Source organism: Pan troglodytes, chromosome 23, assembly GCF_028858775.2.
Source record: "Pan troglodytes isolate AG18354 chromosome 23, NHGRI_mPanTro3-v2.0_pri, whole genome shotgun sequence".
NCBI classification, from domain to species: domain Eukaryota; kingdom Metazoa; phylum Chordata; class Mammalia; order Primates; family Hominidae; genus Pan; species Pan troglodytes.
In genome coordinates, this window is record NC_086016.1 from 45,702,710 (window position 1) to 45,714,747 (window position 12,038).

The 12,038-nt window shown below is 36.8% G+C and overlaps 1 protein-coding gene across 19 annotated transcripts in view; it reads right to left on the reverse strand.

Annotated features, from left to right (window-relative positions):
* EFCAB6 (EF-hand calcium binding domain 6) overlaps positions 1-12,038 on the reverse strand; it is a 283,240-nt gene that overhangs the window by 177,288 nt on the left and 93,914 nt on the right. For all 19 annotated transcript variants that reach the window (XR_010155956.1, XR_010155963.1, XR_010155962.1 and 16 more), the window contains 2 exons: positions 8,788-8,912; positions 3,409-3,557 (listed from right to left, as the gene is read on the reverse strand). Coding sequence is in view for 10 of the 19 variants with exons in the window: in XM_016939334.4 (XP_016794823.3) it covers positions 3,409-3,557; positions 8,788-8,912 (274 nt within the window). In the remaining 9 variants the exon portion in view is untranslated. The remainder of the gene's footprint in view (positions 1-3,408; positions 3,558-8,787; positions 8,913-12,038) is intronic.

A 12,038-nucleotide genomic window follows, 5' to 3' on the forward strand; every position in this document is an offset into this window, starting at 1 on the left:
GAAAAAAAAGAGTGATAAAGAAAACTAAAAAAAAAAAAAAAAAGAAAGAAAGTTGGCCAGGCACAGTGGCTCACGCCTGTAATCCCAGTGCTTTGGGAGGCTGAGGTGGGCAGATCACCTGAGGTCAGGAGTTTGAGACAAGCCTGGCCAACATGGCGAAACCCTATCTCTACTGAAAATCAAAAATTAGCTGGGCATGGTGGCGCATGCCTGTAATCCCAGCTACTGGAGAAGCTGAGGCAGGAGAATCACTTGAACACGGGAGGGAGAGGCTGCGGTGAGCTGAGATCACGCTCCACCTGGGTGACAGAGTGAGACTCTGTCTCAAAAAAAAAGGAAAACTTAGCCAATACCAAACAAGAAAGACGAGGAATAAAGAAAAAAAGAAGAAAGAGCAGAAGAAATAATAATACAAAATAAGAGGTAGGGGGAAGAATCCAAACATATTAATCACAATAAATGAAAACAGACTAAACTTGACAGTGAAAAAAGCAAAGATGTTACTTTTGGAATTTTAAAACATATAGATATATGCTATTTAATAAGAAATACCTAAAATATCACAATAAAAGGGTAAAAAGTTGGAAAAAGATATACCTGACAAATACTAATGAAAACTGTTATATTTCAATAGTAGATAAGATAGACCACAAAAGGCATTCATAGGGATAAAAGGGCTATGATATAATAGTAAAGGGAACAGCTGACCAGGAACATATGACAAATCTGTACTTCCAGATATGTGTACCAGGAGAATTGTATATAATACAGCATTTATGATATTAGCACTTGAGTGTTCACTCTGCTATGGTTTCCAGTAACCTATTCCACTGGGAATTTGGGGTGAATGCAAAAAAGAGACTCAGAAATCCCTAGGTCCCTGGCTAGAACAAGTTATAAGAACACCTCAGCCCTGGCCACCCTCAACCTCCAAAACACGCATTCTATGCACCCATCATATTCTTCATAGATATCATCACTCTGGCAAGTCTTTCTAGCTTGGGACAATTTGTTATTTATTTCTTCATTTTTGGGGACAGAGGATTGCTCTGTTGCCCAGGCTGGGGTGCAGTGGTGCAATCTTAGCTCACTGCAACCTCTGCCTCCTGGGTTCAAGCGATTCTCCTGCCTCAGCCTCCCAAATAGCTGGGATTACAGGCGCCCACCACCATGCCCGGCTAATTTTTGCATTTTTAGTAGAGACAGGGTTTCACCTTGTTGGCCAGGCTGGTCTCGAACTCCTGACCTCAGGTGATCCACCTGCCTTGGCCTCCCAAAATGCTGGAATTACATGCATGAACCACTGCGCCCGGCCTTATTTCTTCATTTTTAGCATCTACCACAATGTCTGATATAGAAAGGCACTCAACAAATGTTAGCTGAATGACATTGTATGCATTCATTACAATTATAATTTTGAAGACTATGAAGCCAACATGAAAAATGTCTATAATATGCATTTCTATTTTAAAAAACACAACATAAAACTGTGATGCACTCTGATTACAAATATGTAAAGATTATATTTGTATGTGAATACAAAAATGGAAGAGAATGTGGAACAATGAAAATAGTAAATTTGTTAGGTAAGGTGGATGGTGACTATCTGCTTTTAATTTTTATTATTGCTATTAAATTATTATTTGCATAATTTTGAAAATGAGATAAGAAGAAATGGCTGCATAAGTTTTAGCGAGGCAAGAAAGTAATTCCTGAAAAATGTCACCATGTGTAGACAGAACAAAAGAGCTGTTTTCTGAGCCATGGAAACATTTACTCCTAGGGCCAAACTTTGCTTTCACTATAAAAGCGACAGCATTCGTACATGGTGATTCTCTCTGGACATATAGGGAGCTGGCAAGGAAAGTGGGGTGCTGTGGGGAATGGAGCCAGCTGCTGTAGCTTCATGCCACATTTTCCATCCCCTTCTCTCATGCCTCTCCTTTCTAGAGAAACCCCAAGGCACCTATCAATTACCCACAGTTTGACAAGACAATCTTTCCATTAGCTTCTACTCTATTTCCCCCCAAAAAAGGTTCTCTGTCTTACCTGGACAGAAAACCAGGTAAAGAGACTATTCCTAACCTAGATTGTGGTCTACATATACCATTTCAAATTGGAAAGAACAGGGATCTTTGGAGAAATGGCTCATGCCAGGTCCCAGGCAAGGGATGTACAAGAACAACCTGGAACGTTTGTCATACCAGAAAGCAAGGAAGCTGTCAAAGACTATCTGGTCACATCAACAGGATGTCGGAGCCAACGTGAAAATGCTCCCACTGGCCAAGATGGAACAAATTGAGTATCAATATAACAGCTGTAATGAATTGAGACACAAGTATGCTTAAAGTAATGAGTTCCTAATCATTATTAAGAAAAAATCATTGAGAAAATAACACTGATTGCTCACTTTTGGAGGATGCCAGGGAACCAGCTCATTATTTTGGAAAGTAGGAAATGCAGGGAAAGAATCAAGGCTATCCTGCCTTTCTTATATTAACTGTGTCTTGTTGTTACCAAATAGTTGGAGAGGGGAAGTTGTTATTACAGAAGTCCTCCAACCAGTAAGAGAAGAAGAAATGATAGACACAGAATGTCATCATTTTATAATCTCTAATGAATGGATGGATCTGAGTATGATCAACAATGGTTGATAAGATCACGAAAAGAGAGACAGTCTATATATGTTTGCCACCACCTATGAAGTATTTTTGTCCCCCCCACTCCCCACAAAATGAACATGGGTCTGTACATCTATATCTAACTATCAATTTAGGGTAGGGAGTCAGGGGAGGGAGACAGGGAAACATGTAAAATGACACTGTGGGTTACAAGCAGTCAAATGCAGATTGTAAGAAAGCCCCCATAACAAACAATCCAGATTACTTCTAAAATTAAGAAATGGAGAGGAGGGCTACAGTTCTAAAAAGAATTGTGAAAAATCAACCAGTTGAAACTACAGACTTAATTTGGATCCTGATTTAAATAAATTTAAATTAGAAAACATGAGGCAAGCAGTTAGATTTGAACCTTGACTGGATATTTATTAATATGATTGATAACTCTATTAGATGTGAAAACTGTATTTTCACCTTGTTTCTAAAAAGAGTTCTTATTTTTTAGAGAGAGAGGGAAATATGCTATTTGGTATTTGTTTCAGAAATATCTGGGGTTGAAGAACATGAGCAGGAATACAAATGAAATAATTGGCCAAGATTTGACCATTGTTGAAGCTGGGTAGTGGGTACATTCATGGATTTACTATATTATTCCCTTTACTTCTGTATACGTTTAAAATTTTCAGTAATAAAAAGTCTAAAACATTAATAAAAAATAAACGAAGCTGTACCTTATTCTTACGGTTGACGTTTGGGGAAAAAAATGTCAAGGAAACAATGAGACTCTTACCTTTTCATTAACTGGATAAAAATTCTTCTTGGTATTTGGTATACAAAAGTGTCGAGGACAATCTTTAGATAATTAAAAGACACGTAGCCACCTTTACAGGGGTCCCCTGCACTGAGGGCCTTTTCAACCTTTTCATAAGACTTCGAAAGCTGCAATAAATTGAAATTAGAGTGTGGCGTTCATAAATATCAACTTCATGGAGCTATTCAACCATTTTATTTTTACCAAAAACCTCTTCACATTTTTCTCTCCAAAAACTGATCAAAAAGGTTACTATGGCATGTACTGAACTTCAAATGTTTAATTGATGAGCTCACTACGAAACAGTATTCCCAGTTACAGCTACTCAAGTGACAAGGCAGACACGTTTCCCAGGGAAAAACAGCACATAGAATAGCTCCACCTCAAATTTCAGAGCTAAAAATACTTGGTAGATCTGCCGGTTTGATACATCTTCCTTAATATACTTTCAAGTTTTTCCCTACTGTGAGCCCACGCTACGCTTCTCCTGATTAAATCAGGCCAATCAAACAAAAAAGCTGGTAATATTTTATTAAAAATAGAAGTAGCTTTTACAGTAAGGAAAATTATTAATATAAGGACGGCATAAACAGAATATACATTGGACATTTCTTTAATCATTCTTTTCTTTTTTTAATGAGGAATTATAAAGAACCTGGGTGAACGAGCTTTGCTTATGGGGCTTCTAAAATGCAGTAACGTAGGTTAACCACTGATTTTTATATGACTCAGAAAAATACTGTGAAGACGGGTTTTATTTCCAAAGGTTTTCCTGCTGTTTATTATTGAGTAATAACAATATTCTCCAATATCTTCAACCATCCCACTTTGTCTGAATTCAATTTTTTCCTGCTAACTGGGATAAGAAGATAAACAAAATCACCACAACTTGGTGTAAAAGGTCATTTTCTTAAAGAGCTCCTGGAACATGGAAATATATGTATAAGAAACTCGATCCACTAAAGGAATAAAAAGCAGAATCACTAAATTTTCCTTAGTGTGCATAGAAATATTGGTATCTAAAGGGAAATATCTTTAATAAAAATATTTAGAGATATAAGTTCATTAGAAAGGACCTAAGCTTCTTAGAACATTGCATAAAATTAACCCAAAGAGCAGCTAAATTTGTCCATTTCTCTTTCAGGGAGGTGGGCTGCATCTGATACACTGCCTGGGGGAAGACTTGGAGAGAGAAGCAAGAGGCAAGAGCCTGGTGTGGAGCGGGGACTCGGTGCAGTTACTGGATTGGTGAAACCCATTTTTAATGTCTTAATGACATATGGTTTTCCATACTTTTTTTTCTTCAGGAGAGTGTTTCTGCGATGATCAAGAGCTTTTAGAAAATGGGTAAGGTATGAAACCGAAATAGTGTCTTTGTGACAAATATAACTTTTTAGAAATTTTCATTGTTACTGTTTATATAGAAAGTACAAGCCTTTGTTTAAAAAAAATGCAAGCAATTCAGCAAAGTATAAAAAAGGAAATAAAAATACCTGGTAGTCTCACCTTCACATACCATCATATTCTTGATGGAAAAGCCAACAGTACATCCATTTTCCATCTTCATATGTTTAGTTTTTATAAATGTTTCCTTAGTCTTAAATCTAAATGAGGTCCCTGTTGTTATTCTCTCTCATAACACCCTGGTCTTTTTCATCATACCACTAAAAAAAAATTGTATTCATGACTTTTTACTTGTTTAATAACTCTCTCCCTGATATAAGGTAACGTGATCTCTATACGAGCAGAGATCGTATCTGTTTTGTTCACAAATAATTACCTAGAATGAAGCACATTATTGGCATGCAGTCAGCACTCAATAAATATTTATTAAAAGTGGGTATATTTTTATCAAAAACGTTCTAAACAAAAGTTGTAAAATATAAAAGGCTGTTCAACACATTAGTAAAAAGTGAAATAAAAATTATAGCTAAGATAGCATTTCATCTGTATCAGACAGGCAGAAATGTACAAGCTTAGCAGTATCAAGTGTTGGGGGCACGTGGAACAGCAGGAGTGCTCACGTGCTTCTGGTGGGAGTGTAAATCAATATGGTGGCAAGCAATAGGATACTGCCCATTGAGCATGAGGGGCATGTTCTCTACAACCCAGCTCACAACTCCACTCCTAGGTGTAATTTCCGGAGAAACCTTGGCATCTGTGGACCAGAAGCTAAGCTTACAACCACTTATGGTGGCGCTGTTTGGGTTGGCATAAAACAGGAAGCAATCCAAATGTTCATCCATAGGAGAATGTATAACTTGCAAAATATTTAGATAAGGGAAACTGTAGAGCAGTGAAAATGATAACACAGCTATACTCATAATATGAGTGAATCTCATCTTGAGCACAAACAGGATGAAAAATAAATGGTTTTGCAACTATGCCAATATATGATGGGGAAAAAGAGAAAGAAGGATCAGGCAAAGACAAAGAACCCGGAATGGAAGAAGACAGAATATAAAAGAATATGAACACATCCCCTGCAAAAATTTCATGCCACAAAAAGGAACTAAATTAGAAAATCAATTAATTGAAAGAAAATCTTGAAAATGATAAAATAACTTTTTAGAAATTTTCATTGAGAAAAGAAGGAATATTTCAAAGCTAAGAAAATAGAAAATAAAAATAGCATCATTACAGGAACTAATAAATTAGACACAGCAAGAATAAGAGGCAAGGATGAGATTTAAATTAGTATTAAAGGAGTGCCGTGGAAGAATCTCAATGAAGCAGAGGAAAGGGACAAAAGAATTAAATCAACTTGAGAGAAGATGACAGCTATCAAGGAGAGGCAAAGATGATCCAATATAAGGATAACAGGGACTACTGTGGAAGGAAGGAAGGATAGAAGGAGGAAGGGAGAGAGAGGAGATGATTTTAGTACTATGACACAGTATCCATTGCTTGCCACCACATTGATTTTCCTGAAGTAAAGGAAGAACTGAATCTGTCCATCACACTGTGTTCCAGGAAACTTTGTCAAAATGGTCCATGCCGAGATATAGCTTTGTTTTGCTTTGTTAATTTCAAGGATCAAGGAAAAAAAAAAAAGCTTCAGGAATCCAGGTAAAAAAAGAAATCACCTACAAGGGGGAAAGAAATCCGGTTGACCCCAGGTTATTTTCACAGCAACATCCAATGCTGGAAGACAATGGAAAAAATATTTACAACATTAAAGGAAAAGAAAGCATGATGGACGGATTATAGCCAGCCAAGTTGCTGTTCAAATATAAAAGCAAAAGGCACATAGTTTCAAATATGAAAAAAACAAAGGGAATAAGGCACCCATGAGCCTTTCCTAAGGAAATTACTTGACAATGAAATCCAGCCAACCAAAAAATAAATCAAAATAAAGAACTCTGAGAGGGATAAACTGTGATCAGTGCTGCACTATCATGATGCACATTAAATTCATGCAAATATAAAACAAAGTCAAAACAACAGGGGGAATTATGGCAACTGAACAGAATATAAATATTATAAACTCAGCTAAGGACAAACTATAAAGAGCAAAAATGGTGAGGTGGGAGGTAGGCGTAGGAAGAAACAAGTACCCATCACTTCGAGTTTCATAGCAGAAATCCAGCCCATACTGTCTGAAATGGAAACATCCCTCAAAAACATAGTTTCTCCAGCTCTTAATAGCTTTTTAAATCTCTTTTCTTGCCTTAAAGTCCCTTTGGGGACCTAATATGTCTTGCGGGAAGGAAATGTTCATCCAGAGTTCTTAGTGTCTCCGCTTTCCCTTGAGGACAGTGTTGCAGGGTTAAGGGCAGGGACTGGATAAGCCTGCACTGCATAGGCTGTTTACACTCGGCCCCAGGACTTAGCTGGACTCATTTAACCTATTCATGCCTCAGTGTCCTCAGATGGATGATCACAGTGCGCTGCTCATGGGGTTGCTGTGAAGACTGAACAGACCACCAGCAAAGCACTGGCAACACTGCCTGGCACAGAGAACATCCCATAAAAGAGTTAAATATGATGGCGATGGTGACATTTCCTTTTCTTCTGGGAAATTCAAGGAAATTTAAATTAAATACGTTTTATTTTTAAAAAGGAGTATGATCCTCTTCTTATAAAATTATTTCTATCTATGTCTCCACCTACCCACTGATGCAGCCGTCCTTCTATACATGAATAAAGAGAGGTCCAGAATTATGTTCACCAAATGTTGCCTTTGATTCTTTCTGGGTGGTGGATTGTGAATAGTTTATTACTTTCTTCTTTGTACTTTTTAGAATTGCTTACATTTTTTGCAATGGTCATGTTTTTATGAAAACAAGAAAGTCATTAACAACAACTAGAGAAAACAAATTTAACCAAATTACCCACAAATATGACAGTGCTCACTTCTCCAACACCCTTATCGACACTGGCTTTGTGAGTTCCTCCTGCATTGACATCCGTCTATTGAACATTTTATATTAATAATATGTAAAAGTTCTATGAATGTTGGGAATTATTCATCTGTCATTTATGTTGCACATATTGTGCCAAGTTTATCATATGTTTATACAAAGTTTTGCTGTATAAAGGATTGTTCATTTTTCTGAAGTTAAATTTTATCAGTCTTTTTCTTTAAGGCTTTTGGGCTTTACTTCATGCTTACAAGAGATTCTAAATTTCAAGATTAATACATGTTTACCCACATTACTTACATTTAAATTGTTGATGAAGATAGAATTTATTTTTGGTGAAGAGTGGAAGGTTATAATCTTCATTCCCCAAAATGGCTGGATAGCAAATTATCTCAATAATAATTACCAAATAAGCCTCTCTCACTACACTTTATTGAAATGCTTCACATCACAGGCTAAGTTCACATATAAAGAGTGGTTCATTAGCCAACTACCCCTTTAAATCCATTTGAATGTCCATTGCTGCACCAATGCCATATTGTCTTAATTATTATGTCTTTATAAAATATTTTATATGTGTAGAATAAGTCCTCTATTATAATTTTTCAGAAGAAAAAATATATATCCTGATATAGGAAGAATAGGTAGTAATACTAAATCTTCCAATCCAAGAATCAGAAAAGACCTCTTCACTTATTCATGTTTTCCTTTACGTTACTCAATAACGTTGCATTATTTCTTTATATGTCTTATTAGAGTTAGTATGTGAGTAGCACAAAGGATGTACTTAAAAATTAATTTCACATCACCATCACGATTATCCATGATCAATGTATTGCTGTTATTGGGAGGTAGAGGGGGTCTCAGTATTGGAGAAGACATAGGTGGGATCGAAACAAATTTTAGAAATAATGTGTAAACCTAATAGTTTTCCATATTGTCTACTTTGCTGTGTTTACTCTGTAGGTAATTGTGGCTTAGGAAAACATCTTACTTGTAGACAAAAGTTCCTCTCAATTTCATCCAAGGAGTAGTTTCTCCAGATATCTTCAGATGATGCAGAACCTAGCAAACGCTCCTTTTTGGAATTTTTGGCTTGTTGATTCTCCAATGAGACCTCTGTTGAAACAAAATAGCTTTGGCTTATCAACATTGTCAAAGGTTAAACATTTAAATATTGTTTCATTTTAATCATTACTTGTTTGGTAAAAAAGGAAGGCTTGAATAAACCAAGAAAATGATGAACCATCTGATTAATGGTGTTGAAATAACTGGCTAAACATTTTGGAAAAAATAAAAGTAATCATCTACTCACTATCTAACTCTAGGATAAACACTAGATAGAGTGAAATGTACACTAAATAGAATAATACAACCATAAAAATAGAAGAAAATTAAGATGACTATTACATACTACATAATCTTTGTGTGAGAAAGCCTTGCCAAGGAAAACACTAAAGCCAGAATTTATTTAAATAAAGGATAAGTTTGACAACATAAATACTTGATTTTTGTTTGGTAAAAAAAAAAAAGCCACAAGTTAACAGTGAAAAAATAATCAGTGGAGAAGAACTATTGTTCATATACATGAGAAATACATGTTAATTTTCATAATATATGAGTAGCTCTTATGAATCAATAAAATAAATATAAACATCCAATAGAACAGTAGACTAAGGTTATAGACAGATAATTCACATAAAAAGAATTTTAAAGCATCCAATAAATGTATGGACTACTCAAGCTCATTGATCATTTTTAAAGTCTTACTAAAACAAATTAACATTTTTTTCTACTGGTCAAATAGGCAAGGAGTAAAGGGAATAATAAGAACCAGTTCTGGCTTGTGTATAAAAACTTGGTACTTGAATATGCTTAAATCCTTTTCTAGAGTTTTGTACTCATGGCATAATAGGGCTACTCACCGAATTCACATGGATAAGGATATTTTCTGCACTTTTCTTTATGAGAGAAAAAAATGAAACAATCTAAATGCCCATTCATAGAAGATGAATTTTATAAATGAATGGTCCATCAAGCCTATGAAATACTACACAGACTTTAAAAACAAAGATACATGTCTAAATTAACGGATGTGGGAAATGTTCTTTGCTATATATTGTTTCATGATTTTAAAGGGGTAATTAGCATAATTTCATTTTAACACTTATTTTGTATATCTTTCTATGCATCCATCCATCCATCCATCCATCCATCCATCCATCCATCCATCCATGTAAGTACCAGAAACAAAATCTGAGAGGATACTACACGAAAAAGAAAAAGTGGTAGGATTCAGGTAGTAGAATTATACGGGATTGTTATTTAGTGTTTTTGTGTTTTCTGGCTTTTTTGAAACAAGCATGTATTATTTTTATAATAAAAGAGAATGAAATAAATCTAAAATATAGCCATTTTCTTTCTCAAAGTTGACTGCAAAGAATCACAAATGGTTTCCCAGATTTATTTCCTAAAATGTCTGCAAATACGCTTCAGCCAAATTAAGCACACTTAATTCAGCTGCAGTTAACAAACTGCCAGTCATCTGGAATTCTATTTCCTAGCTCCAAAAAAGAGAAAGGGGAGAAAAAAAAAGATCCCTCTGGGCTATATAATAAAAGACAAAGTTGGTCTTTAGAACTTGGTCATGGCCAGGCACAGTGGCTCATGCCTGTAATCCCAGCACTTTGGGAGGCCAAGACGGGCAGATCACCTGAGGTCAGGAGTTTGAGACCAAACTGGCCAACGTGGTGAAACCCTGTCTCTACTGAAAATACAAAAATGAGCCGGTCATGGCGGCACACGCCTATAGTCCCAGCTCCTCGGGAGGCTGAGTCAGGAGAACTGCTTGAACCTGGGAGGCGGAGGTTGTAGTGAGCTGAGATCATGCCACTGCACTCTAGCCTGGTGACAGAGAGAGGCTCCACCTCAAATAACCGTAATAATAATAATAATAATAATAATAATAATAATAATATCAACAAATTTGGTCTTGGTCTGGAATTCTACAGCCACAGTGGGCTGAGCATTTGAAACCTGGTGTCTCAGGACATTTGAGCTGCAAGGGCCCTCGCTGAAAGATGAGGAAGCTGTGTCACAGAAGCGGGACCTGAAGTGGTCTAGCACACAGAGGCCTCCAGCCCCTCTTGGACACCTCATCCTGTTCTCAGTCCACCTGTGACACTGGTACTCTCATGGCACATTTCGGGAAGCCCACTGGGGCTCTGTTTAAACAACATGTCTGGCTTGGAAGGGTGGAGAAGGGATTAGGGTGTGAGGCCTGCCCTGGGGAGCTCACGGCCCACAGGTCTGTGCACACGCCCTGTGGCTGCTCTCACAGGCTGGCTGACAGCACTCGGTACGGTGTATTCAGTGACGCCTCTCTCACCACAATTATACCAGCTTTCATTCTCCAGGGCAGCTTGATAATGCCTGCAACCTTCTGATTTTCTCAAAATTTCCTCTGAAGGATGATGCTACCCGATGTGAAACTGGGTGGAGAAGCAATCCAAAGCTTACAGTGCGGTTTATGTTCACTGCAGGCGAAAGGAAATCTGCTCCCCAGCATCTTTCTTCATGTGCCCAAATAGATGGTGCTTTTCATAAGCAAGATGGTGGTGGCTTATTAAGAACACAAATGGAACCAAAACAGAAGTTCGCAAAATTAATAGAACACATTGTTCCACATTTAGAAAAGTCAGAGATAAAAGGTTGCTGCAAATATATGAACTAGCGACTCTCTTATAGAGGTGAGAACAGCATCAAACCTCTAACCAGCTCTTGGTAATTTGTTCTTATATAACATATTTTCCCCCAAAAAATTTGCTGACTGGCTCTCCCACTTACTAGCTATGCAATGGTGTGCTTTTGTTTCCTTATTTACAAGAAGAGATAGAAAACAGTACCTTTGTCATGGAACTGCTACCTGGATTAGATGAGCTGATAGAGGTACTTGCCTGGCACTTGGTAGATACTCAATAGGTATTAGCTACGTATTGATTCATAATACTGTTTCAATGATAGGAGTCATGGAAGAGCAGTATCAATCAGAGTCTGAAAACTCAGAACTCAGATGACAGAAATCAGGAGCAAATTACAAAAAGCATTATGTCAGGTATAAAACGTATTATTAACGAATAGCCACCATGAAATTTGCTAAGAGAATAGATGTTAAGTGTTCTCACCACACACACAAAAAGGTATCCATGTGAGGTGATGGAGGTGTTAACTAATTTACTGTAATAA